The 27,173-nt window shown below is 49.3% G+C and overlaps 1 protein-coding gene across 3 annotated transcripts; it reads left to right on the top strand.

Annotated features, from left to right (window-relative positions):
* The first annotated feature begins 344 nt into the window (after positions 1-344).
* SLC25A25 (solute carrier family 25 member 25) lies at positions 345-26,887 on the top strand. 3 transcript variants are annotated; one of them, XM_065695218.1, is made up of 10 exons: positions 345-645; positions 19,859-19,985; positions 20,075-20,162; positions 20,926-21,037; positions 21,763-21,921; positions 22,665-22,817; positions 22,922-23,029; positions 23,267-23,434; positions 23,816-23,966; positions 24,363-26,887. In XM_065695218.1, the coding sequence occupies exons 1-10, from the start codon at positions 388-390 to the stop codon at positions 24,545-24,547; spliced, it is 1,509 nt and encodes a 502-aa protein (XP_065551290.1). In that variant the 5' UTR covers positions 345-387; the 3' UTR covers positions 24,548-26,887. The 3 variants fall into 3 exon arrangements, with proteins under 3 accessions (XP_065551290.1, XP_065551288.1, XP_065551289.1); XM_065695216.1 differs by lacking the exon at positions 345-645 and adding an exon at positions 11,098-11,716; XM_065695217.1 differs by lacking the exon at positions 345-645 and adding an exon at positions 17,132-17,439.
* Positions 26,888-27,173: the final 286 nt, after the last annotated feature.

A 27,173-nucleotide genomic window follows, 5' to 3' on the forward strand; every position in this document is an offset into this window, starting at 1 on the left:
CTGATCCCATTGGCTACTTCACCAGTCCATCAACACCGGGCGCCTCTTTCTTTCAAAGCTATTGGCTACATGCCACGTCCCTCAAGCTCGAAATTACTCCGGCCTCGCAATCTGATTGGAGGTTTGTCTCTTTATCCCCGCCTTCCGCGGTGTTTAACCAATGGGAGCTTAGCCTCGGTCACTTTTACCGCCCTCTTCCTCCCCAGCTGCTATTTCCTTTCCGATTGGTGAGAAGGCGAAGGCGTTTCCCCTGACGTCACCTCCCGCCCACCTCGCGGGGGGCCGCTGCCATTGGCCGGCGCGGCGCGTGGCGCGAAGGCGGAAGCGGCGCGCGCGCGGTGCCGCGGCGGGCGGAAGCGCCGCCATTTGCCGGTGCGGGGCGAGGCGATGCCGGGCCCGCGGCGCTCGCTGGCCTCGCCGGTGGTGAGCGGCGTGCTCTGCCCCTGCGGCTCCCCGAGGGGCACGGACGGCGGCCCCGGCCCCAGCCCCTGCGGCCGGGCCCTATGTGAGGCCTCCGAGCAGGACCGGCGCCTCCGCGCCCTCTTCCAGAAGCTGGACGTGAACCGCGACGGCGCGCTCTGCATCCACGACCTGGCCGTGGGGCTGGGCCGCCTCGGGCTGCACCGCACCGAGCTGGACCTGCTGGTGAGCGCCGGCCGGGGCCGGAGGGAGGCAGGGAGGGAGGCCGGAGGCGCTTACGGTGGGCGCCGGGGGGAGCGGGCACCTCAGGCTCTCTCCGTGCTGTCCGCACGGTTGCGGTGCAGCCGGCGCTGCTCGGCCCTGCGTAGAGCGTTAAAGCACTGGTGGGTGCTTGCCTGGTGGCTGCCAGCACGGAGCCCGCCGGGCTCGGCTTGCCCCGTGGTGATGCCGGCGTTTGATCGAAGCTTCCTGCTCGGGCAGGATGAAGCAGAAGGAAACTCCTCTTCCTCCGGGCCCGGGGGTGACGGAGCTGGGTGGTTGCTTGTGCTTGCAGAGGGGATTTGGAAGGGAGAGGTTGTGGTGCAGATTTCGTTGCGTCATTGCGTTTCCTCGCGTTAGCCTCTCTGGTACCATGTTGCTGCTCCAGTGTCTTGCCCAAGGTGGGTTATACGAGCCCAAATCGACTGTTTCAAGGGGTTTGAAATGCCTTAAAATGTCCGAAGCGTGGAATTTGGACCCTTTGCACATGGGGTGCATAAAACATGCAGTGTGCTGACTTCCTGCCTCAGTGCTGCGAGCCGTGCCCTTTAGTCGCACGGCTCTGTGTGTGATGCTGCGCTAGGCTTCAAGGTTCAACGTGGTGCTGCTCTGTTTTACTGTAACTGGTGCAGTTTACGTCTGTGTGAGCATGGTGTTTGTATGCAGGACCATAAAAAAAGTGTCTTGGGAGGGTGAAGCACTAATACAGGCTGGGGAGAGAATGGATTGAGAGCAGCTCTGGAGCCAGGCTGAGAGAGCCGGGCTGGTGCAGCCTGGAGAAGAGAAGGCTCCTGAAGGGGAGACCTGAGAGCAGCTCCAGTGCCTGAAGGGGCTGCAGGGAACCTGGAGAGGGGCTTGGGACAAGGGCCTGTAGGGACAGGCCAAGGGGAATGGCTTGAACCTGCCCGAGGGGAGACTGAGCTGAGCTCTTAGGCAGAAGCTCTTCCCTGTGAGGGTGCTGAGGCGCTGGCACAGGGTGCCCAGAGAAGCTGTGGCTGCCCCATCCCTGGCAGTGCTCAAGGCCAGGTTGGACACAGGGGCTTGGAGCAAGCTGCTCCAGTGGAAGGGGTCCCTGCCCGGGGCAGGGGTTGGAGCTGGATGAGCTCTAAGGTGCCTCCCAATCCACTCCATGGTCTGTGGCAGTGGCTGCGCACACGGGTGCAGTCAGGGATGTGCCATCTCTGAATCCTGCAAGAGGGAAGAAGAGTTAAGGGATAACTTCTGAGTCACTGGAAAACCACCTCATTCTCAAGCGATAGTCCGTATTCTCTTCCTTTTCTGGAAGTGGTATCCCAATTTATATGACTGCTTTAATCGCATGTATCCATGCTTCCCAGAGGTACTGGTTCCTTTCTAACTCCTACTCTGCAACATCTTCACTCCTAATGCTTCCTTTTGTATGGCAGCTTCCTTGCTGCTGTGAAGTATGAGACCTTGGCAGCGTGAGCATCTTGAGAGTGGTTTAATTGTGCTGCTTCTAAATACAACCTCAGTGCCTTGGTGATTTTCTGCAGTGAACCTGATTATACCGTATAAATCACCTGCGCCTTGGGCATGCTCTGTGCACTACTGACCTGCTTCCACCCATGGGTGCTGAATCCTTTACCCCTGGCAAAGCCTCTCACCAGTATGTTCTGCCTGCATGCCTGTGTTGGTTGACGTCCCTTTTCTCCCCCAGCACGTTATTCAATCCGACCTCCCATGCTCCAGGAGGATGCACCATAAACCAAACCACGTTTTTTGCTTCTCAGCAGATAGCTTCTCTCCTTACCACGCTGCGGGACCGGCAGAGAGGAGCCGTTCTCCAGGGGCTGGAGCTGTCTGGATGCTGCTTAACAACCCTGTCTTTCAGCTGAAGCCCTTCTCTGTCAGTATTGTTCCTCTTGCTTCCTCTGCCTGGGCCCTTCCGCCATGCAGGAAGCGGCTGGTTGGATGAATAGGGTTTGCAAAGCATTGTTAATGTGGCACAGAACCCCTTCAGCTGTGTAAAACGTGTCTGTTAAGGAGGAGGATGCAGAGTTCAGGCCTCTTCAAGCTGCAGTTCAACGTGTGGGAGCAGTCCTTGTGTTGCTGCACAGAAAACAGCCACATTATGTGGTTTTTAGGCAAATCAAACTTCCTGCTTCCCAGGCAGTTCTATTAATAAACTGGCTGTTTTTTCTGCCACATCCTTAGCTAAAAATGGCACCTTGAAGCATGGGTAACTCGTGTCAAGTCACACTTGAGAAAGGTGCTTAAGCATCAAGATTAGAACCTTTTTTGATGTATGGGACACGGTGTTTGGAGACCAATTCAGGCATAAATCACACAGATTGCTTGCAATTAGGAAATTACTTGGTGCCTGTGGTGTGTTTAATTTTCCCTTCCATGCAGCAGCACGTTGGAGCTGGGAGTTGCCTTCTGATGTTTTGGAGACAGATGGAGAAAATATTAGGCTGGAAATGGGAGGTTATCGCTGATCTGAGCTGCAGGCTGCTGATCTCCCTGCGTCACTGCCTAAAAGGTCTTGTGGTAACAATAATAGTGTTGGGCTCCGACTTGGAAAGAGAATGAGCAGCGTTTTGGCTCCTTCAGTGCTTGAGAGTTGTTATTGAGATAAACCCCTGTGCTTTGGCTTGGAAAATTGTTGCTTTTCTGTTTTCGCTGTGGCCTTGTGTGGTGGGGGAGAGAAGGGGGGACTTGGATGGCCTTTGAGGTGGAATCTGCTTATGTAAACCCAGGCTGTTATCTTTAAACCATTTGACAAATCCAGAGTGCCAAAGCGTGAGCCTGCTCAAGCAGTGCTTGTTTGCAGGGGGTGGTGTGAAGCAATCGACATACTTCAGTCTGCTTGGGCAGTAAAGTGAGAACTATGTGAAGAATCCTTTTAAAGGCTTTCTTGTTCCCCTGTGTAAAGGGATAGTCCTTTACTGCTAAATTACACCTACCTCTGCAATAGTCCATCTCCTGTTACTGCTACCTTCTGACCTCCCTCATGACAGTATTTATATAGACTTAGGGAAGTGGAAATAAGCACTTAATGGAAATAGGGGTGGTTGAACAGGAACTGGGTTCCCTACTTTGTGTCTGGAGATGATGAGTTGTTGAAAGGATGTGCAATGGCAGTAGTTGTGTACTTGCTAATACAACTTTTCCTGCTGTTCCTGATTAACTACAGGGCTGGAGTGGTGTTGGAAAACCTCATCTCTGCTGCTGAAGTTCCAGACACTTTGAGCTGGTGTGATTAATCCCAGCTAGACATGGACTGAACTTTGTCTTCAGTTTCCTCCTCTGTGGCAGTGCTGAGCATCTTCTGCTGGACTAACACTCTCAGCTTTAAGAGCAGAGCAAACATAACCCTTGTCTCTTTTCAGTTACAAGTGCTGTGACCACAATGTCCTCCTTGGCCTTGTGATACTTTCTTTTCCCAGGTTCATATTGCTCCCTCGGTATCAACTTCCTATGTGAAACTGCCATCAGCTCCCATTCTGCTGACATGTTCACATCTGCTTTCATCACTTCTGTCTTAGCCTGGTGTCTCCTCTTTGATCTTCAAGCTCTGGCTATGCAGAATCCCATACAAGGTCTGTTGTTCGCTTTTCAGTGTACTGAATAAGCAGAACTGTGCTGCTGCAGCCAGGCTCTGCGGTGTTCTGGGTGCTCGGGCCTCTCCTCTGAGCATCGTTGCTTCTGAAGTACATCTCTGGATGATTCCGGCTGTCAGGAATGTTGTATCTGTGCTGGTCTGGGATAGCTGGTCAGTTATCTGAGCAATCACTTTCCCAAGTGACTCCATGGATGGAACTATTATAGCAGTTGCAATCATATTTAATCTTATTTCTGATCAATACTTTATCTCCTGTTTGATGTCATGAAATCCTTTCTTTCAAACTCTTTATTTCTGTAGCTGTTTTACTTTCTGACTTTTGTATACTCTGTACTATATTGGGCACAATGTGCTGAAATTATCAGTGATTATAAGGGGGAGAGGAAGCAGATAACTTTTTCTATGTGATGCTCTCACCTGGTTTTCATTCACAGTTGTCTGGAAAAGGGGGACCTGAGGTTTCATTGTGTTTCAGAAGCCTGTTTATGGTAAAAAAAGCAAAATTCCAATAGTGTTCTGTAATCCAGACTGGAATATCCCTGCAAACCTATACCCATCTGGAGACATCTTCCTGGTTTCTGTGTCCTGAATCCTGCTGGGGCAGTTGTGGAGCTTTTAGCCAGGCCTTTGTAATTCATCACAAAGGGTTGAGCAACACAAGGTTGTAGCAAACAAATGAAGCAGTGTTAGAGTTAGAAATTCCAGTTGATTCCCTTCTTTCTGCTGCCAGGTATTTATCATCAGCTCCTCAACCACCCATTTCCTGACTAATCCTGAAGGACAAATGTGGAGCTCCCTGAGCCAGTTTAATATAAGGTGAAACTGCTTTCAGCAACCTGTTAAAGAACTCCATGCATTTATGTATAATCTTTATTAAAAGAGCAAGCAGAAAGTCTCATATTTGCAGGCTCTGTAGCGAGTGGAGGCTTGTTCTTGCTCTTTGTAAAGGATTCTTCCCTGTGAGGGTGCTGAGGCGCTGGCACAGGGTGCCCAGAGAAGCTGTGGCTGCCCCATCCCTGGCAGTGCTCAAGGCCAGGTTGGACAGGCCTTGGAGCAAGCTGCTCCAGTGGAAGGTGTCCCTGCCCGTGGCAAGGGATTGGAGCTGGATGAGCTTTAAGGTCCCTTCAGCCCAAACCAGTCTGGGATTCTATGATGAAATGTGTGGTTTGAGAGGGCTCTGTTCTCATGTACTTGGGCAATCTGGTGCAAGAGCAGAACTGTAGGTCAGTGATTTAGTTCTAGATAAAACCTTTTAATCTATAGTAAGTGCCTGAGTTGGTGTGAGCTCTGGGTTCTCATACTTTCTCTGCTTTAGGCCTGCTGAAGACTCACATGAACTCTTTATAATCAATCGGACGAGTTCTTGATGGCCACTGCAAAGCTGGGACTGGCTTTGGCACAGGGAAACTTCTCGACGTGGAGCTGGTTATTAATAGACTTGGCCAGCAGCCTCCTGAAGTGAGAGCCTGGCTGTGCTGGTGAGTGCCCTGGGACAATGCAAGTCAGGACAGCCTGGCTGGCACCCTCTGCCTGCTATTGTGGCTTTGCCAGCACCCAGAGCCCTTACAGGGAGGGCAGAAGGAGAAGGATGCTGGAGACCAGGGGATCTCACGCCATGATGGTGAAAGTCTTCTCTCAATCTTGGTCTCTGATCATCAGACCTGCCTTGGTGTGATTAATGTGTTAAACTGACAGTTAAAGTGATGCATGTCCACTCAGTGTTTGAAGATTGGAAGCAAGTTTTTAGATGCAAACACATACAAGAGGAACTCGCTCTTGCATAAGCTTACCTTGCATATAAACAAACAACAGTGCATTAGGCAAGTGATGCTTTATGTTCATGTATATACAGGACCAGGTATGTAACTCTTGAGAGATGCAATCTTGGACATCCATCCAGGATGGTTTTTGTCCTCCCTTGGGAGCAAGCTGGAGGAGCCTGGTGGTTCTCAGGTTGATTTAGCAGAGACCTTTGTCCTGTTTGCAGAGTGAGAACGAATGGAGGATGTTGGCTGACCTTTGTGAGATGTCAAAGGCAGCTTTGGCTTGACATATCAATTTTAAATGTCGAGTGGTGCGAGAGCCTCTCGTGCAGAAAGGAATCCTGTATGGCACTGGCCTTGCAGTGTAATGTTTCCTGCAGGATGGTGTGAATTCCCAGCTCTCCAGTGAAGTGAATGCCTGTAGGATCCCTGGAGCCTGAGTGAAATGAAATGATAAAACTGACCCAAAGCAACTGATTGTGCCTGTGTGGAATATGGAGCAGGGTTTGGTCTTTCAACACACATTTGGACAGAGCCTTGGGTGACATGGTCTAGTGTGAGGTGTTCCCTGCCTATGGCAGAGGGTTGGAACTGGATAATCTTAAGGTCCTTCCAACCAAACAATCCTATAATTCTTTGTTCTGTGGGGCGTTTAGTGACCAGGAATAGTAGATACCTTGGTACGTAGTGGAAAATGTCTCATTTTCCTCATGCACATTGGATCATTACTGAGATAAAGGCAGGTAAAAAAACCCAGGACTTCAATATAATTACTGCTTCTTTTCTTATTTTAACATGAATCTGCCTGAATAGAAAGCAGAACCCTTAAATAGCTGTTGAGTGTTACTAAAATGACATCAAAGCCATAATAAGGACTTGGTCTCCTGTTGGAGAGCCCTACAAAACAGTGACGCTGCAGTTCTGTGCTCTCTAGCATATAGCCTAACATGATATGGTGTTGGGAGGAGAGGGGGGAGACAGACCTACTTATAGCATCAAATGGTAAATGAAACTTTGTTCTTGCTCATGTCCTGTCACTGTATTTGTCCCTCTCAGTGTGGGACATGAGCATGCTTTAATGATGCCCCAGACTTTGTCTCGGGTAGAGGAGCATAGCAGTGATAACTGGTGTCAATGTGGAGATGTTAGAGCTGTTCCAAGTCCCATGTGGTGAGCTGTGGGGGAGCTCCTGGCTCTTAGTGGCTTGCACTGAATTCTGCTGTAAGAGAAATTGCTGACATTTTTACATCATGAGTTGCTTGGAAAGGCAAAGCTGTTTGGAATGTGAACCTACATCCTTCAGCCTAAGGAGGACGGGGGCTGTGTGACAACAAGCCCCGGCTGCCTATTTTCTTACTCACTATTTTCTTGGTTAACTTTCTAGTGCAGCGAGGAGCTACTCTGTAGTTAGTGAGTTCTACGGATAGCCTTTCTCTTGTCAGTCCCTGGTTCTCCATGTGATCCAGTATGACCACAGTGGAACTCTTCTCTGGGCAATGGCTGCGTGTTTCCCCCTCCCTGACCAACTCTCTCTGTATCTGTATTTGGCACTGGCCCCTGCTTGCCTTAATAGATCAACTAGAACAGCTCATCCCTTGTGCCAGGGTTCCTGTGAGGAGGTGACCTGGGTTTCTGTGCAGTGTTCAGTGAACCATGCTCTGTCACCTTAATACATTAACGGAGTTGGATGTCACTGCATGGCTTAATTATTTAAGCAGCAACGGCCAGGTTGTTTAGACTTAATGGTGTGGTGCAGAAAATACTTCAGGGTTAACTTCAGCTTCGTAAGGAGTGGGAAGCACTTAATGCTTCAGTCTGCTAGAAATTGCATTTGGAGAGATAAGAGGTACCAGGAAGAGTCCTGGCGGGCTGGGTGCTATCTCTGCCTGGCACATGTGTAAGGAGCACTCCTCCTCCTCAGAGTGCTTCTAGGCCATCTCCCAAAGGAAGATGAGTCACTGTTGGTTCCTCTGGGGTCACCCAAGGAGCTGGAACTGGAGGCAGCTTTTCCTGTGCCGAAGGAGAAGGGTCATTGCATTGCTCTGAGCACAGCTCCCTTCCCTCTCCCCTCTTTCTTTTCACCCTCCCCCTTGCATTTTTTACACGTTAGCTAGTCCGCTGCTGGGAGCCTCACATTCCTGCTGGAAAACGCTGTGCTTTTACTCACAAGTCTTCTAGGAGCAAATGGTCTCAATCTGAACTTGTGCTTGGTGCTCCCAGGCTGGAAAAGGCAAGTGTCTGCCTGAAGGCTGGAGTTTTAGACTTAGCAGGCACTAAGATGTGGCCTGTATGATGTGGAGGATACAAGACAGCTTAAATCAGAGCCTCCCTCTGACAGATTGCAGTGAGGAAAAGGCTGTTTTAATGAAGCAAAACACATCACTCTCTTGCTCTTTCCTTTCTCTTTTCATAGAATCATAGAAATCATAGATTTTGTCTCCTTTTGGGTACATTACATGACTTTATTGTTGGCTTCTCCTCTGGCTGTGTAATCACTACCCAGTTTGGTGGTGTAGGACTCTGAGACCAGTTGCCTTTTGTCCCCAGCGACTGGTGTGCTGGCAGAGAGGCAGCTTTTAGCTCAGTCCTGAGGCTTTTCTGCCTTAAATCCTGAGCTCTGATCATGGAAACAGCTCTGTTCATGGAATTGTAGGGCTGTTTGTCTCCTAAGGCAGCCTAGGCTGGGAAAGCTGTTTCACTGGGGCCTAGGTGTTCATGAATTCTGTTCCTCTGCCACCATTCAGGCAGAGCACTCTCAGTATTTACTGCATCTTTTCTTATGTGTGAATGATAGGCTTCGTGGTGGGTTGTAGGGTAATTCTTCCCTATAAAGTCCCTGTAGGAGAGCAGCTGTCTTGCCTCCAGCTATAATCATCTTGCTGTTACCAGGTTTATTATTCTGACCTAATAAAATTCCCCACTTGATAAAAGAAATGCCTTTTTTTTTTTTCTTCCTAAATATGATTAGAAAAGCCTGTTCTCCAGGAGCTGTGTGGATGAGTGCGGTGGCAGGATTCCTCTGAGGCTCCCTTTAGTGAGGACAAAGGCCAAGGAAGCATTGCTGAGTTTCAGCTTTAATTGCACCCCAGGCATGTAATTTCTTGCACAAATTATTGTTTTACTGTGGAATCTGCATGGACAAAGGAAGAAGCAATCCCTGCTGTGGATGTACCTCTAAAGCTAATGCTATGCAGAAGAACTGCAAGTTTCAGGTCACATCAGTCTTTGAGGGGCAGCCCAAACCACTAAGGACACATCTAAAGCCCCACTTTGGGTGCTTTGCCTTCTGTATGGTGGCTTATAGCTCTGAGTGGTGGGGCCAGCCCTTTCCACATGTGGTCACATTGCTCTGGACCCCATCCATGAGTAGCCTCACATGGTTACCCCAGCAGGGAGCTCTGTAGTTTTTGGCTGGGTTCATGAGGTTTGGAGGAGCACGAGAGCAGGGTAAGCGCAGAGCTGATGTGGGGGGGTGAGATGACCTCTTTTAGCAGTGTAAGCTTGAGATCAGTTCACTGCTTCCTGTGAAACGACAGCCTTAGGCCGATAGAAGTTGGTTAGAAACTTCCAAATGTCATCCTAAAGGATCTGATTCACCGCGTTTTAGAAAGCAGCTTCATTCCGGTGTTGCAGTTGTGATGACTGGCAGCAGCTCAGGGTGTTGGAGGTATGACAGGGATTCCTCACTCTCTTCTGCCTGCATCCCCACTGGGTCTGCATGGTGCCATTCCTCAGAGAGGGACAGGGCTGTCCCACACCCTAGCGGTACCACCTTGGAATTCTGTGCATTTTTATCTGTTCTGTTTTAGTATGTGTCCAGTTTTAAGGTAAAGAACTGCGTGTTCTGTATGGAGGCCTTGTGACTAAAGAATGTTTTCCTCTTCTTAAGGAATTCTGAAGTGTATTTGCAGAAGAATTCTTTTGCAAGGTGCTGTCTTCTATGGACTTGTCTCTTTTTCCATGAAGGTTGGTTAAAGGAATTCAGCATTCCCAAGCTCCCACGTGTGATGTTCAGTGTGTTCTTCCTCCCAGATTTATTTGCAAACTGGCTGCTTCAAGCTTGCAGCACTTCCAGGTTTTGGGTTGGATTTTCCCTATCTAATATCTGTAAACCAAAAATTCCCTATAGTCTGTCCCTCTCAAAAGTTAAAGGCTGAAAAGCAGAGGTTTTCTGCTTGCCATGGATCTTGCTGTGCTATGGTTGGTTGGGAGCCTCAGGAGATGGAAGCTGTGGCCTGTACTCATTTACCCTGTTAAAAACCAGACTATTCTCTTATGGAAAAGTAACACTTTGGGAGGTGAGGCATGCAGTGCCCTCTGTCTGCAGATGCCAAAGGCAGGCAGGAATCTGGTACTATGGAGGAAACTATTGGTACTTTAAAATGGGAAATGAGCCCAGCGATCGCTGCTGTGGCAGCAGAGGGAATCGCGGCGTCTCCTCTAGAAATTCAGGGAATATCGTGTGTTCTGTGCTTATATATTGACACATACATGTAGTCCTGCTCTGGTTAACCCTACCCTAGCACGGACAAAGGCTCCTTCAGCAGAACTCAGCCTGCTTGACTCATCAGCGCTAGTTTTAACACATGTATTAGATGAACAACCATCCACGCCGTGGAAGCGTGTCCGTGTGTCGCACCGCGAGCCCAACAGCAGCGACACAATGCAGCCACCAAAAGAGCTCTTGCAGTGATGGATGAGACTATAACAGACCAGGCAGAGAGGGAGCAGCGAGAGGTTAATTCAGCCAGGGCTGGGGAAAGCCGCCTTCTCCCCGCGGAGCCATCTGCTGCCGTAACAAAGGAGATCCCGGGTTCTGGAACCGGGTGCCGTAACGCAGCCGGTCCTGCGCTGCGGATGCTGCCCCGGCCGCACCTGGAGCCGCACCTGGAGCCGGGGGCGCGCTCCTCTGCGGGCTGCTCCTGCGCCGAGGGCGCGCTCCCGCCCGGCTGCGCGCGCTGCTCCGGAGCACCGCAGTGTTGGGAGCCGGGATTGGCTGGGCACTGCTGCAGTGGGGACGCAGCCTTGGGTTGTTCAGCCTCGCCGCTCGCCCGGTGCCGTTGGGATGAGCCGGGACGTGCGGGTTAATTGGCAGCGCTGAGCAGCTTCTCTCCGAGAGCTTCATCTCGAGCTTTCCGCTCTTAAGCATCTCGGCCAAAGCTGCTCCGTGCCAGGGGTCTTGTGCTTTGTCTGTTGCCATCAGGTCCGAGAGGCTCTGGTACAATGAGCTGCTTGTCAGGCCAGGCACGACTGCAGTAGCAGCGATTTCTAAAGGCAGGAAGCGTCCGCAGGAGCCCGGCTGTAAAGAATCCGAGCCCGTGGAGTCGCTGGGTTGAAGCTCCCACTGGCTGCCGGGCTCATTCCCATCTCGGGGGTGCTTGGTAGTGCAGTCACATCATCCTTGGCAGCGGGCAGCTCCTGAGCGCGCAGGGCTTCCCTGCCCAAGATGCTCTTTGGAGCAGCAATGCGGCAGACCCTGTGGCGTTTTCTGTCTAGCTTCTTTCCCAGGGCCGTATGCCAAGGTCCTGCAGATGAAAAAGAGGATGAGGCCAGAAACACCACCCCACTTCCAGGCCCCGGGGAGAAAGGGCCAAAGATGTTGGGGAAGCCACAGGACAGAGGGACTGATCCCACTGAAAAGAGACCAACTATCCTACTGGTGGTTGGACCCGCAGAGCATTTTCCAAAGGTAATGGGATATGCAGGGGCTGGTGCACATGATAGAGGAGTGTGTGGTCCGCGGGGAGTAGGGGTGCTGCAAGGTGGAGTGTGTGAGTACCTGGAGGGGTGTGTGTGTGTGTATTGGGGAGGGGAAAAGGGAGCAGGGTGCCATGCGTGTGCTTGCTAGAGAGGAAATGGGGGGGATTTAACCTTTCAGACCTGTTGTTCAAAGGTGGTGGTGGTGGGGAAATGCTGTTTAGGGGCAAAGGGGAATACGGGAGTCTCGAAGGTTCCTGGACAACTTGTAAGGAACATGACTGAGACGGCAGGGCATGATGATGCAGGTTAGTGGCGAGTCCCACCCCTGCACTGGAGACCAGCAAAGGAACAGATAGATCCCAAAATATTCCAAAGTCTGGTCATTTGGCAAACCTGGGGAAAATCCAGCGTGTTCCGAGCAGATGAGTAACCGGCTGTATTATCTGAATGGCACAGCCCAGAGGAGAGTAAAGCCTGTCCCTGGGGAGCGGGGAGCATCAGGGAGACACTGGAATCTGGGTTAGGATGGGAACTTCCCCGGGGGTGTGAGAGCAGGGAGGTGGTGGGTGCACCCAATTGGTGGAGAAGCAATGGTGAGGCTTTGTCTGGGGGGAGGCGAACAAAAGCTGCTCAGTTTAGTGCCGGGCTCCTAGCACAATGCAGGTCTGCCTTAGTTTTGATGGGAAGGGAATGCTGTCCGTATCTCCGGGAGATAGTGCAGTCAGCTCTGCCTACATGTGGTGTAAAACCAAGGGTGTGACTTGAGAAGGAGGCACGCATAACCCCTGCAAGTGGTGGGAGCTTGGGATGACAGTGAAGGGCTGCAGCAGGGATATAGCAGTGCATGACTTGCAGGATCCAGTATTCAACAGGGCATGGTTGTTGCTGTAAGCTTTCTCTGTAAAATGGGGACAAAGAGGTTGAAGTTATTGAGGGGATTAATACCTGGTTTGAGTGGGAAGGGGCAGGGTGGCTTTTTACATGCTGGGAAGCAGAAGCCACTCCCTGCTTGAGTCAGGCTGGAAAACCTCCAGGGACTTTTGCCTTCATCCCTATCGCCGTTAGCACTGTGCGTCCTCTTCAAAAAGAGGAGTGTGTGCATTTGGAGGAGGGCTTTTGTGCACAGGGGTTGAAGGAGGGCAGAGACTGGGAACTGCAGGAGGCTATGATGAAAACCCTGAAAGCACAGGGCTGGGGATCCGTGGTGTCTCGCAGGGAACAGTGGTCCCTCAGTCATGGAAAGTCCATCTGTTCTCACCTGCAAATGAAGCTTTCTCTGAAAGCTGATCCCAGTCTCCTCTTTCCTGCGTGACCCTGGCAAGTTCTGCTGCATAGAAACCTTAAAACTGGCTAACAGAGAATACCTAGAGGATAAGGATGTGGCAAAATGGAGTTATTGCAGCTTAAGAAAAGTGCCCATCTGCTGGGAGGTTGTGACTGTGTAATTTTAGCCTGCCCTGATTGTAAAGTAAAACACAGCGTAAAGCTCTTGTGTCGGGGATTATGCAGATAGGTTTTACCTTGCAGTTCAGGCCGGCTAATACCGCATCCAGCCGTCGCTGTGGCTCAGCTGACAGACAGTAACTTGCTAAGCTGCAATGACTTGTTTGTGCTTGATCAGATACCTGTGTTCTAATGACCCATCTGAAAGTCTCCTACAGCCTCAGGGATGGATTCTAAAGCACCCTGAGCAAACAGTGTGTGTTGGTGTTTAAAGAAAGTGGGACACACACATACACACAGAGCTTTTGTTCTCTGCCACTGGCTGGCTGTGACCTTGGGAGAAGTCTCTTGACTGGTGTGGCATTGGGTTTGTAAACCCACCTGTAACTGTGTGCTAAACGCCCACGAAATGCCATGTCTGGTACTGTAAGGAACTGACATCTATCAATAAGCTTGACCAGAGATGCTTCCTAACCCTGGCTCTTCAGTCTTTGCTGTCATTGGGGTGTTTCTGCTCAGATCCTTGCTCGAAGGAAATGATTTCACCAGGAGGCTGTTTCTGCAGACGTGGGAGAAAATATTGATTACAAATGTGACGCTTTGGCCCCCGAGTGCGTGTACACAGGAGAGAGGCATCGCCTGCCCCTGATGTCACCATCTGGACTTGTAACTTTGGATCCCTGTTGTCAGTGGAACAGGTCACCTTGATGTGACAGGTCACCATGTCCTGGTGTTGTTTTCCCTCCCCGGTCCCTATCCTTCCCCTTGCACAGCCTTGGCTGGCTGCAGCTCTTCCCTCTGCTGGGGGGTCTCTTCAATGATTAACTCCCCTCCTTCAGACACTGTACTCTCTTTGTTTGTGCTTTGGGAGGACTTTCTGTACTGTACAATTAATTATAAGCTTGTTTCCAGAACCTAAACACTGAACAAGTCAGCAGAACCTAGGGAAAGCTTCTAGCAGTAGCGGTTCTCCCTCTGCCCCATGGTGTGCTTGCCCAGCGAGCTGCTTTGCCTGTGAAGGAGGATGTTAGTTACGTGCTGTGACGCTCGCTGGCGCTTGATATTTATAGAGACCTTTTTTATAGCAAAGTAAATTCAAAATTAAACAGCATGCTTTCCTGCTCCTTGTATGGCTGCATCCTCCCATCCTTCGGGAGGTACCTTCTGCAGCTGATGTAGTAAACCAGTGATGAAGTAGATGCCTGTAAGAGTAGAAATGACTTGGAAAAGTGAAGTGTTGGGATTGCAGGGTGCTGAGTAACTTGTGACAGCGCTTAAATAAGAAACAAACCCTATAAATAAAGTGAAAATGAGTTTGCCGCTCCTTTGATGGCAAGAAAAGGGAGGAGGAAGATGGACCCATCTCATGCTCCCTGTAGCAGAGGAGGGTATCAGCTAGGCTGCCTTCACATTGACCAGAAACACGTAGGTCCAGCTTCATTGGAAGAAGTGTCAGACTTGAAGTGACTGACTTCATGTGGAGCTCCGTGCCCTGTCCAGGGCTTGACCAGGATTAGACAGAGCTACTGAGGGATGTACAACCCATACAACTCCTGTATGAAGCCCTGGCTGTGTATGTGCTGGCAGGGGCTGGGGGAGCAAGACCAAGGCTTGGGGGTGCTGTGTTCCAGCAGCACTGACCCTGCAACTTTGGCTTTTGAGTACTTCCAGATTTGCCCAGGGTTTCTTAGGTGAAATCTGAAAACCTGTTAATGCTCAAGTTCCTTTTGTCATTATAGCCAGAATTGCTGGTATAAACTTCATCCTTAATCCTTCTCTCCTTCTTAGCTCACTGCCCTGTAATTAATACCCTGCCTAAAATCAGCTTTCTCCACTTTATTACCTTCCTCCTTCCCCCTGACGTCAGTAATGGGGCTTTTCTTCACTAAAATGAGCAGATTTTGCCTTTTATCCCTGGCTGCCAACTCCAGACAGAGTTTATAGGGGGAATCTGCATCATGTTGGCATAGCAACCAAGCAGCTCTACCGCTGATGCTTGGCAACTCGTGGGAAGGACTATGGAGGACCTTGATTCTGGGTGGAGCAAATCTGAGTTATATTTGTGCACATACTACCTGGAGCTGGGGGTGGGCTGCTCACCTTGGTCAGGCTCCTCCATCATGGGATGGTTTGGGTTGGAAAGGACCTTAAAGCTCATCCAGTTCCAACCCCTGCCACAGGCAGGGCCACCTTCCACTAGAGCAGCTTGCTCCAAGCCCCGTCCAACCTGGCCTTGACACTGTTGGCTGGTGGTGTGCAGCATTAGGGTGCTGTCGGTGTGCATGGAGTGAGCTGCTGCAGCTGATCTTTAAGAGGATCTGGAGTCCCTGAACACATCCTGTTTCCATGCAGAGGGACGTCAGCAGGGAGGAGGTTAAGCCTGGTTAGGTAACATGGCACAGAGCTGGGGTAGATGAGGTGCCGGGGGAGGACGTAGGAACTGTTTGGGTCACGATTCTCAAGGGTACCCAATTGCTGTGAGTCAGGATTTATTAAGCTTAAAAAAACCCCATTAAAATATCCTTGAAATAAAGCTCCAGATTAAATATTCCCAATCCATGTGATTGACGCGTAGCTCCGCAAACAGCTCACTGCAGACCTTGGCTTCTCCTTACAGAACAAAATGCCATGGCAAAGACGTAAAGGCCCCTTGTGCATTAGGATGTGAGGAAGGGAGTGCTTATTGGACTTTGCACTGGCCAGGCAGGCTGTACAGACAGAGCAAACACAAGGAAATGTTGCTGTGTCTGCAGTGGTGGGGAAAGCTGTTACTGGGCTGGCTTAAACCAGCTAAGCAAACATGCTGTGCTGCTTCAAGTGCAGGCAGGGCTGTGGTGTTCTGGTTATGGGCTATGGCTTTTTGCATCTTCCCTGTGTAGCAGCTTATCTTTGATGAACATCAAGACTACAACTTCATTTGCAAACTCGTGTTAGCAGTGAGTTACTTATTGTGGCCTGAGTAGCCTTGTTACCTGCTGCACTGTGTTGGTACTCTCACTGCAGAGCTGGGTGTTATCCCTGCATCACACCCCACTAAATGCTTAAAAGCCTGTAATTAGGTCTGCATTAAATGATGTGTGTGCCACACTCCCTGGCTTGCTCCTGATGAAAGCTCAGGAAGCCATTTAGAAAGTGGTAGATGGTAGGAACTGGAAAGTGTTGTTCTACCTGGGCCACTTTATAGCACACATCTGACTGCAATGTTTAATGGTGGCTGGAAGAGGAGGAAAACCTCTTCATCTGGTGTAACTGCTCTGTGGATGCTTAGCTAAGGGCCTTTGGAGCAGATGGGGCTGTTCTGAAGCCTGCCCTTGATGTAGTGGTTCTCTGAATGTTCAGCGCAATGGCAAACCTTCTCCACAGGCTTTACTGGTGTAACTGGAGTGCTGCAGAGGAGAGAGATGCTGGTATGCAGGTATCTCTGCTCCTAGCTGGCATTGAGTGCTTTTGGGAGAACTTGCAATCAAAGCAAATCAACTCTGGCATAGCAAAATAGCCTTATAAAAGTGGAACTTTTGCTTAAGCTGGATATCCCAAACATGTATGAAAGCAGCAGGTGAGTGGCATCCTGCTCTGAGTGTGTTCTGGAGGCAGATTTTTTGGGACGAGGAGGACAGAGTCCTCTTGTGTTGTATGCGTGGGAGAGGTCATGCTCAAGCCTGGTCCCTGTTGTGCTGCGTATGTGGATTCTTGGAGGTGTGAAAACGGGACCAGAAGGGACAGATCGGAGGTAAGGAGCAGCGAGCAAACATCCTACCTGGATGTCAGCCAAAGCCTCTTGGGTTGAGAGAGGGAAGCCTGGTTAAGAGTTAACTTGTGGTGAGCTGATGTAAGGTCTCTGTGCTCCATGGGAGCCTGGTGTTGAGCAATGGGAGGCCTCTTACACTGCCTGCTGGGTGGGACTCTACAGCCACAGCTTCCCTTTTAAGTAGAAGGGCAGGGCTTGTGCAGCCAATCCCACCCGTGCCAGCTTTGCTCATAGGCATGTGTCATGAGACTTGCCGGCATTTCCTTTCCACCACGCACTGAAAGCAGCTCTTGGGAATCACTCGGTTTTACTTCCCTTCCCGGTGGGTGCGAGCAGGGCAGCTGAGGCTCCGGCTTGGGAAGATGCTCTGCCTCTGCCTGTATGTGCCGGTGTTCGGGGAGTCCCAGGCTGAGTTTGAGTACTTTGAGTCCAAGGGGCTGCCGGCTGGACTCAAATCTATCTTCAGACTCAGCCTCTTCATTCCATCCCAGGAATTCTCCACCTATCGCCAGTGGAAACAGGTATGGCCCTGAGGGAGGAATGGGAGTGAATGGTGGAGGAATGGCGTGAGTGATGGTGGTCTCTAACACCCTCAGTGGCAGGGTTGAGGGGGAGAAGCTCGTGATGGCTCTGTCATCATAGCAGGGTGTAGCATGGACCCCTTGGTAGGGGTTGCTGAAACAGTGTGGAGGTTTTCCTGTTTGATTCTTTTGGTTTGGATCATGTGAGAGCTTGGTGCCTTTATGTTTAAACCAGTTGATTTGATGCAGAGTAAATAGAAAAAGGGTTTTTCCCAGCTGTTCTTCTCTAACTGGTCTGCTTCAATAGAGTGTTTCACATCCTCTTCCTTTTCCTTTTTGCATCCTGCCTCCCTCTGACAGGAGGTGTGTCATCTGGTGTCAGCCCCCAGCGAGGGTGAGCAGGTTTGCGCTATAAGCGGAAGAGCAGCTTCGTGCTCGTGGCTCAGCAGTGGCGAGTGGGCTGAGCTGGGGGCGGTTATAGAGCATTCCCCTTCACTGTGGAATGAAGATGCACTAAATCCACGGAGTGCTCTGTCTGACCGTATCACAGCCCTTGCTTTCAGCTTGCCCTGCTGCTGTGGCTCTTATGACCAGGCTTGAAGAGCACAGACAGCTGACAATTGAACAGCAAAGCTGGGCGGGCTTTTTATATCTGTGTACAGACACAAAGCATAATGGTAGCAGGCTTTAAGACATATGGGGTCCCACAATGTGCTGCGGTGTCTGTGAGTGATGCAGGTGACCATACAAGCCTCACCAGCCGCATAGCTGTCTGAGCAGTTCTATGGAGAGTTTGTATTTGCTATTAGAGCTGCAGGCAGGCACTTGTTTGTATCTCTGGAGAAGATGCTGTTGGCTTTCTCACCCTTCCCGTGTGTGCTGTGGGTAACTGCTGGGCAGCAGAGCAGCTTTCATTACCTGCGGTCTCTGACCATCCCTTGCACATCTCTGGCTGGGAGCACAGGAGCACTTGCACAGTCACATCTCTGATACAGTGCTCTCAGTCATCAGTGCCTGCCAACTGCCTGTGGCCAGCCAGAGGGAAGCCCTGATTCAGCTGTTCGAGGCCAGCCTGCTGACATGTGAGGGGTGTTGCTCTATCTTTAGCCTGCAAGTTGAATGTAAGGTCATAGCTGAACTTTACAACAGTCATATGATGAATTGCAGGTGAAGAATACCGGGTGTACCTCAAAGGTCAGGGCAGCTGGGACAGTGCTTTCGTATTTAAGGCTCCTACAATGATTAGGAATAATCCTCATAGCATTAAGGCTGAAATGCCAGGGGTGAGAGTGGGTTTCAATAGTGAGATATTTAGTGTTTAAGTCGTTTAAAATGGCATGGAAACAAAGACTTCAGCCTTATGAAGGGGGCTGGTGCTCATAGGTGAGGAGATATCACAATAAGCTTAGCTTTGCCTATTACCTTCGAAGCTCGAAATATTGGTGGGCAGAGGGTTAGCCTAGTGTTGGATTTCAGCTCAGAGCTTCCTTATCCCACCTACTGTTCACATACATGTTAGAGGAATTAAGCCAAAACTGTAGGTGATGCAGTGGACTGAATCACGCCTCATTTACTGTCGCCCATTGGTTCATGTTAGAAAAGACTTGAAAGCTGTCAAAGAGCAAGTGACTGAATAAGAAGAGGAATAGGAACTCCTTGAGCCACATTCCTGCAGCCTGGAGATCACCTCTCCTGTCAACAAGTGTGCCCTTAGATAGGACAGTCCATGTGCTATTGCCCTGTGCTGGAGTGGGTTAATGAGTCATTTACCTTGTCCCGGTTGCCTGGCATAGAGTCTGATCTTGATTTTAGCTTTGTCCTATTAAGAACCTTTTCTTGTTCTATATGCATCTCATGGAGACTTGTATAATTAGAGCACATAGCTTCAGGGTGCCTAAACCAGTTCATAGGGGTTTTTATCTTTGGCTGTGTCCATTAGAGCTGGGCAGGCTTTTTCTGGTTGGAGTTTGTTGTTGCCAGAGGCACCTAACTTCTCTAAGGATCGTAGTAGACACAAAATTCCTTCTCCAATATATTCAGGTGTTTTTATTACCGGAAGTTTTGTGATTCACTTTGTATGTAAATCTGTTCATACTTAGTTCAAGAACCTCCACAAGGGCTTTGTAAGGTGATAAATCACAGTACAGGACTAAGATTAGACGCATGATATTGGCACAATATCCCTGTCAAAGCGTGAGGCGTTTTATCTGCGTAACAAACTTGAGGAGAGACAGTTGCCTGGAATCAGGTGACTTTTCTACATTACTGCTTTGCCCACATTTCTTTGAGGAATTAGGATTGTCAGCTGTTTTCTGGAGGCAAAGTCAAAGTTGGGTAGGAAATGATCTTTGTATTGGATAGAATGAGGGGCAGAGCTGTCTGAACAAAGGAACTGACAGGTTTTGATGTTCCTGAACAGAAAATTGTGAAGGCTGGAGACAAGGACCTGGATGGACAACTGGATTTTGAGGAATTCGTTCACTATCTCCAAGATCATGAGAAGAAGCTGAGACTGGTCTTCAAGAGCTTGGATAAGAAGAATGATGGTAAGCACCTTTCTCATGCTCATGAATAGGCCTGCTCCATGAGTGATCTCGTAATCCGTATACCTGAGCTCACTGGCTTATCTTTGCAGGCCGTATTGATGCCCAGGAGATTGTGCAGTCCCTTCGGGACCTGGGAGTCAAGATCTCTGAACAGCAGGCTGAGAAAATCCTGAAGAGGTGAGGATTCCACTGCTCCTTCTGCTTTACCGCTGAGGGGGTTAGAAAGAAACAGAGAGACAAGGAACCCATCTCTTCTTTCTGCCCTGTACGCTCTTTCCAGAGACCTCAGCTCCTCCCTTTTTGCCTGTTAGTCTTCATTTTGATATGTTTTTTAACCCTCTCCATGGTTTGATGCTTACAAAGTCATAATGCACTATGGAAAGTCACTGTCAATCTCTTTATTTCCTGACCTGTTGTGGATATTTGCATCCCTGTCTCATTGTCCTGCTGCCCTGAGCTTGCTGCTTTGGAGAAGGACTGTGCAGTTGCTCTTTGGAAATGCTGAGTGCTTTGTGCATGTGGCACTAACATGGTAACAACCACTTATTTGTGCTGTTTTTTCCTCTTTCTTTCCTCTGCTACCTTCCCTCTGTCTGTTTGCCTGTGTGTCAGAATAAGGACGGGACACTTCTGGGGTCCTGTCACCTAGTAAGTATTATTTTGCCTTCAGTGTCAGTTGTGTCCCTGATCTTGGTAGGAGGGGGTGCAACTACTCCTGTGGGTCAGTTAAAGGGGAGAGACAGGGGAGGGAAAAGGGAGCCCACTTCTACCTGTGCTGTGTTTGAATAGGTTTTAGCTTTGTCTTGTGTCTCTTTAGAAGTCTTTTAGTAGCTGCTTTGCAAAACTTTATTTGGTGTAGGCCTGAATAATCAAAGGGAAGGGGAGGAGGAATTTGTCATCCAGTGGGAGTCTGTACTCACTTAATGCTGCATCTTTTTAGCATGGATAAAAATGGGACAATGACAATTGATTGGAATGAGTGGCGAGACTATCACCTGCTGCACCCAGTGGAGAACATTCCTGAAATCATCCTCTACTGGAAGCACTCCACGGTAAGAAGTGGCTCCTCTGCAACGGGTCTTGCTCTTTGCCCAGCTTCTCAGCCAGAGTCCTGACCCCCAGGAGCTGCTATCAGCAGTCCTATCTTTCTCGCCATGGTTCAATAGCTGCCCTGTAGCCCTATAAGCCCAGTTGTTTCCTGTCCTGTTATCTTGCCACCCATCACTGGCACAGCTTCTGAAGTCTTTGGCACAGGTGGTAACTGCACGAAGATGAGGGTGTTCACTTGACTTGTGCCTCTCAGAGCTCATACCTGTGGCCAGTCCCTGCTGGTTCAGGACCTGTTAAAACTGGAAATGGATTTGACAAGCACCCATCCTTCCTGGAGATATTTCAGTGTGTGTAAAGAGCATGTAATGAGATTAAACTGGCTGCAAGCGTGGAAGGTTCCAGACAGGTCTAGCCTTTTTGCCAGGCAGCTGCCTGCAGTTGATCATTTTGTTCCTTACAATGATCCACAGCATTTTAATGCAGACAAATGTTGAGCAGTTGCCAGATTCATGGGCAGAAATCTCTGGATGTGAAGGTTCCACCTGTGCCATGCTTATAAGCAGTGGTGGTTCCTAAGGCCAGGCACAGCAGTTAATGGCTATAGATAAGCTGCTGAGCTGGGGTAAGCGTATCCAGTCCTTCAACACTTCGTACTGATTGAGAGCAATAAGACTTGGGCATAATCACTGGCTAATGAAGCGTTTCTCAACACCTTCTACTTCTGCAGATCTTTGATGTGGGAGAGAATTTGACTGTCCCTGACGAGTTCACAGTGGAAGAGAGGCAGACAGGGATGTGGTGGAGACACCTGGTTGCAGGTGGAGGTGCAGGTGCCGTGTCCAGGACTTGTACAGCTCCCTTGGACCGCTTGAAAGTGCTCATGCAGGTATGATGGAGCAGCTCCAGTTTGTTTGGATACCCAGGCAGATTCCTTTAATATTCTTGGGTGCCTAGGAGGTAATAATACCCATCAACACATTACAGCACTCTGACCAGAGAGTATCATTGCTCGTGTATTGCTTTTTGGATTATTTGAAAGATCCAAGTCATGTTAAAGTAGTCTTTGTTGACTAGGGAAAAAATACAGAAGCTGTTCTGGGATGTGACATGTGAGAGCTCTCAGTAGTTGGAGAGCTTTGTGCTTCAGAGCACTGGAAACCTTGGGGGTTGGTGAAACAGGTTTAAGCCTTGTGTTTTCATGAGGCCATGAGAGTTGAAGTGGTTGTGGTGGTCAGGGGGCAGCACTTGAACTTACTGTAAGTATTACCAGCATTAGAAAGGAGTTAGGAAACCTTGATTTTCACCTGCTTTGTCACTGTACTTGCTCTTGAGCCAGCTGAGAAGTTTACCCGGGGTAACTGATCCTACAGTAGGTATGGGAGTTGTTTATTTAACCTTTCCTCCCTTTCCAGAGAGAGATACTGATTAGGTCCATTAGTTAACAGTAGACTTTGCAGAAAAGGAAAGAAGCTTGCTTTTCTGTTGTAGGAGTTATCTGGGAGGGATTAAAGCCTTGGCAAATCTCTGGGTAAATGAAAAAAAGTGCCCTTTTGTCCCTGGATTACAGAAAAATGTGGCATTGTCGTAATCAGGGCTGGAGCTGATCCAAGCTTGCCTGCTCTCTCCCAGGTCCATGCCTCCCGCAGTAACAACATGTGCATCATTGGTGGCTTTACTCAAATGATCCGAGAGGGCGGACTAAGGTCACTGTGGCGAGGGAATGGCATCAATGTGTTGAAGATTGCACCCGAATCTGCCATTAAATTCATGGCCTATGAGCAGGTGAGTAAAAGGGCACAGACAGAAGGCTTTGCAGAAGGACAAGCTGAAACAAAAGCTGGCTGAGGTAAGTCAGTGAGGCTCAATGTCTGTTTTGCCTTTTACAGATTAAGAGGTTCATTGGCACAGACCAAGAAATGCTGAGGATCCATGAGCGGCTGTTAGCTGGTTCTCTGGCTGGGGCCATTGCACAGAGCAGCATCTACCCCATGGAGGTGAGGCCTGTGGCTTACAGTCCAGCCCATGGAGGGTTGTGGCAAGATGCTAAGATGAGAGAATGTGGATAGCACAGCAGCACTGTGATAGCTTAATTCTTGGAGGTCATGTCAGGCAGTAGTGCTTGCATGATACTTACTGTAGGCAAGTCATGCTCTTAAGTATGACATTGTGTGGGTTTTTTTCTCCTATTGATTCTCCCATAAGCCTTAATGGTATTCATGTGTGTTTTCTAGGTTCTGAAAACAAGGATGGCTCTAAGGAAGACGGGACAATATTCAGGCGTGTTGGATTGTGCCAAAACCATCCTTCGAAAGGAAGGAATGGCTGCCTTCTACAAAGGCTACATCCCCAACATGCTGGGAATCATTCCATATGCTGGCATTGACCTGGCAGTCTATGAGGTATAAAGCCTTTAACTTGTAGGGCTGTGCTGCTTGTGTAGTTTTATCATTGTCAGACCTGTCAGTTACTACAGGAGTTTATCAGAGCTTTCTTGATCAGCTTTATAGGGCACAATTGGATTTATTTTTACCCAAAATGGCCTAAAAGATAATCCAATCCAACAGTTCTCCTTCCCTAGTCAACATTATGCATGGTCCCTTGTTTGCTTTCATTATGAGAAAGGATTTTCCCAAGTAGCAGTAGCTCAGAAAAGCTTTGAGAAGCCTCATGCTTCTGGCTGAATTTGCACTGGGTTTCTGGGCCTTTACACTACATCTTTATACAGTGTGATAAGCTTTTGATTGTCTCTTCACTGCTAACATGTGACCTGTTCCTTCCAGACACTCAAAAATGCCTGGTTACAACGCTATGCTGTCAACAGCGCCGACCCTGGAGTCTTTGTTCTGCTGGCCTGTGGCACCATCTCCAGTACCTGTGGGCAGCTGGCGAGTTACCCCCTGGCTCTCGTGAGGACACGCATGCAGGCCCAAGGTGAGGACTTCTGGGATCTGTGGGGCTCGTGCTGTGGTGTCTGAGCTGGGTAAAGGTCCTTTAGTGTAAACGTTGCAAGCACAGCCTTCCCTGGCCTGTGCAGCTGAGCAGAAGGCTGTTTGCCATGCTGCAGGAGGACAGTGGACTTTGTGCTGCCCTTAGTGTCGGGGGCTGAGCACCTCTAGGACAGTGCTCTTGTTTTGATGAGCAGTTTGGGGTTAAGGGCATCTGCAGATCAGGTTGAGAGGATACCTGTGATGTGCAGCGTGGCAGTGGCTTGTTGAGAAGTTAGGGGCTGTTCCCATAAAGAGCTTTTGCTCTATGAACATCCACAGGAAGCACATAAATCAAAACACGTGGGCTGCATTATTGATCTGTGCCTTTCTCTGTTAACAGCTTCAGTGGAGGGTGCTCCTGAAGTGACAATGAGGGGACTGTTCAGACACATTCTGAAGACAGAGGGAGCCTTTGGTCTTTACCGCGGTCTGGCACCGAACTTTATGAAGGTGATCCCAGCTGTAAGCATCAGCTACGTGGTTTATGAGAACTTGAAGATGTCTCTGGGCGTGCAGTCACGGTGACCAGGAGATGATGAGGACTTTGAACTCTGAAGTCTTGGGGTGCAACCTCAAGATGTATAGCCACCTCTCATTCTGTGAATGTGTTGACACTAAGCTGACTTAAGCAAAGCTGTGAAATCTCAGATAGTTTGTAAGTCAGTAAGGGGAGGGGGAGGATCTGGTGGCCTTTGCCATCTTGCTACTCTGTTCTGCATCAAGTGGTCCTTTGTGTTGGGCCTTTTGGGAGACCAGGGGGGTGAACTCCTGGTTGAATCTTAAGGCACGAGTTGCTGAGGTCAGTTCCCAGCAGCACGGCAGAGTAGCAAAGGTTTGGGTAAAGGGTCTGCTTTCAGAGTACAGCATGTGCAGAGCTGTTTGCCTGCAGATGAGCACCTTCTGACTTGCTGAAAGAGCTTCTTTTTCCATTCAGAGTGCTTTTTCTTTTCCCATTCAATTGTTCAACTTCCTACCCGTGTTCAAATTTGTACAAACCTTGTGTAGGAGCTGCTGCCACACCAGGCTTGTTGTTATGTTTACATATATTCCTTTGGGTAGGAGACATTCATGTTCTGCTTCCAAGACTTGACATGAAATGGAACTTTGAACTGTACTGGTTTTGAGGGCTGGTGGGCAGTGGTGTATCTGGTCAGGCTGAAGGCTATTTAGACCAGCCTGATGAAGAATTAAAGTTATTTATTTTTGATAGGTTTAAGTGTGTCTCATAAATCCACTAACAAGATGCACTTACTAACAGAAGCAGCAGACTAGAGCCTGCATGCCTGTATCCTTTGCATGCTGGGATTGGCTTGTCTTATACTCAGCGGGGGCTTGGAAAAGGGGGGAGGCAGGAGAGCCCTGGATGGACTGGCACCTTGATGCATGGCTTTAGTGAACAAAACCCACTATATCACAGCTCCTGCGCAGTCCTGCTCCCAGCACAACGTGAGAGCTTCTGCGCGGCGTTGCATGGACCTTTGACTTCCATTCTGCCTGGTGCCAAGGGTAGCTGGTGGACCTTTTCCAACCCTGTGCCTACGCTGCTATCTATCTCTTTAGACCTCTTTGTAGATTGATGTTCAGGTTTGCGTTAGCAGGATGGAGTCCCCAAGCCAGGTGTATGTGTGCTGTTGGGAAGGGGTGTTAGGGAAGAGGGGCTGGTTGTCACTGGGAGAGGTGAGCTTTCAGTCCTGAAGATATGCTTGCTTTGCTTTCAAAGGGTGCTTTTCATAAGGCTAAGGGAAAGACATGGCTTTAAAATTTCTCTCACTGTATTATGGGCTACTTTAATCGATAGGATCCGGCTTCTGAGGCCTGGGGGATCCTCATCCAACTTTTCACTTTGGGCAAAAAAGAAAGGACCAGCCTTGCATTCCACTGTTTTACTGCTTAAAGCATATTTATTTTGTATTTATTTGAACAGAGTTATGTCAGACTATTTTTATAGACTTGTTTAAATATTGTTACTGTGCTCGTAGTTCTGGTTTAGGAAGTTCTCTCTTTGTTCTCTCACATCACGCAGCTGAGTCGTGGGCAGGGATGCTAAAGCACCTTTCCTCTTGGGGCTTGAGCTGCCTTTCCCATGTCTGGGGTTGTTGCTGGAGGACCTCAGCCCAGAGAAATTCTGTAGCAAGAAGCCATAGGAGAGAAGGGAATAGTTGGGAAGCAGAACCTTGGGAGGAGGGAGAGGGTGCACTGTGAGGCTTGCCTTACGTTGGAATTGCCTCTGTGCGTGCTGAGAGGCTGGTGGGTGCATGGCTGAAGTTGGGAAGTAGAAGGTCTGTGTATGTTGGATATCACAACAGATAACTGAGAGCAATCCTGGGGAAATCTTACGGAAAAGGGGGGAGGGAAGAAATCTCAGGGAGAAAACCCTCAAGTTTCCAGAGAGATGGCAGGAAACTTGCACTTGGGCACAAGCTGCTTTGAGGCTGGATCAGCAGAGCCTGCTGCTGGGGCAGTGCTCTTCATAGGCAAGTGGGCACTGTGGAAACCAGACAAGGATGCACTAGCACTTAGCAGCTGCTTTTGTCCTGACAGCTTTGGTGGTTCATGGAGAGTCTCCCAGGTAAGGCTCTGCCGTGGCTATCCAGTGCTGTCAGCAGTTAGCCACATGGAAACCGAAATCAGTCTGGATTAGTGATGTGATTTTTTTCCACCCCCCCTCTTCTTGAGACCTGTCATAAATTCTGCAGTGGCTCCTTCCTACCGGTGTGGCCTAATGAGAATATGAATATCAGAATGCAAAAATCAATGCAAAATGACAACCATCTTTGTAGCTGTAACCACAAATTGTTATAATACAAATCTAACTTGGATTCTTCATGTAGGGAACAGTCTGCTAATAAAGGTCTGTCAAAGAGATACCACGTGTCTGCGTCTCTTCACTAACGTGGTTTGTTGGTGTTGGTTGTGGCCAGACTCTTCCTGGGATGATTCCCACCAAGGATGCTGACACTGGGAAGGATTCTCCCTATGGGGACCTGGGAGAACAGGATTCTTAAAGGCAAAACCAGCAAACCTGAGCTCAAGGCAGTGATGTGTTGGGGATGCGCAGATGCTGTTAACCCATCTCTGAGTGTTGCTGGACTTTGCTCATCTGTTCAGCACCCGTGACTGTTCAGAGAAGACCCAGAAAAGCCTTGGAAGG

Source organism: Lathamus discolor, chromosome 15, assembly GCF_037157495.1.
Source record: "Lathamus discolor isolate bLatDis1 chromosome 15, bLatDis1.hap1, whole genome shotgun sequence".
NCBI classification, from domain to species: domain Eukaryota; kingdom Metazoa; phylum Chordata; class Aves; order Psittaciformes; family Psittacidae; genus Lathamus; species Lathamus discolor.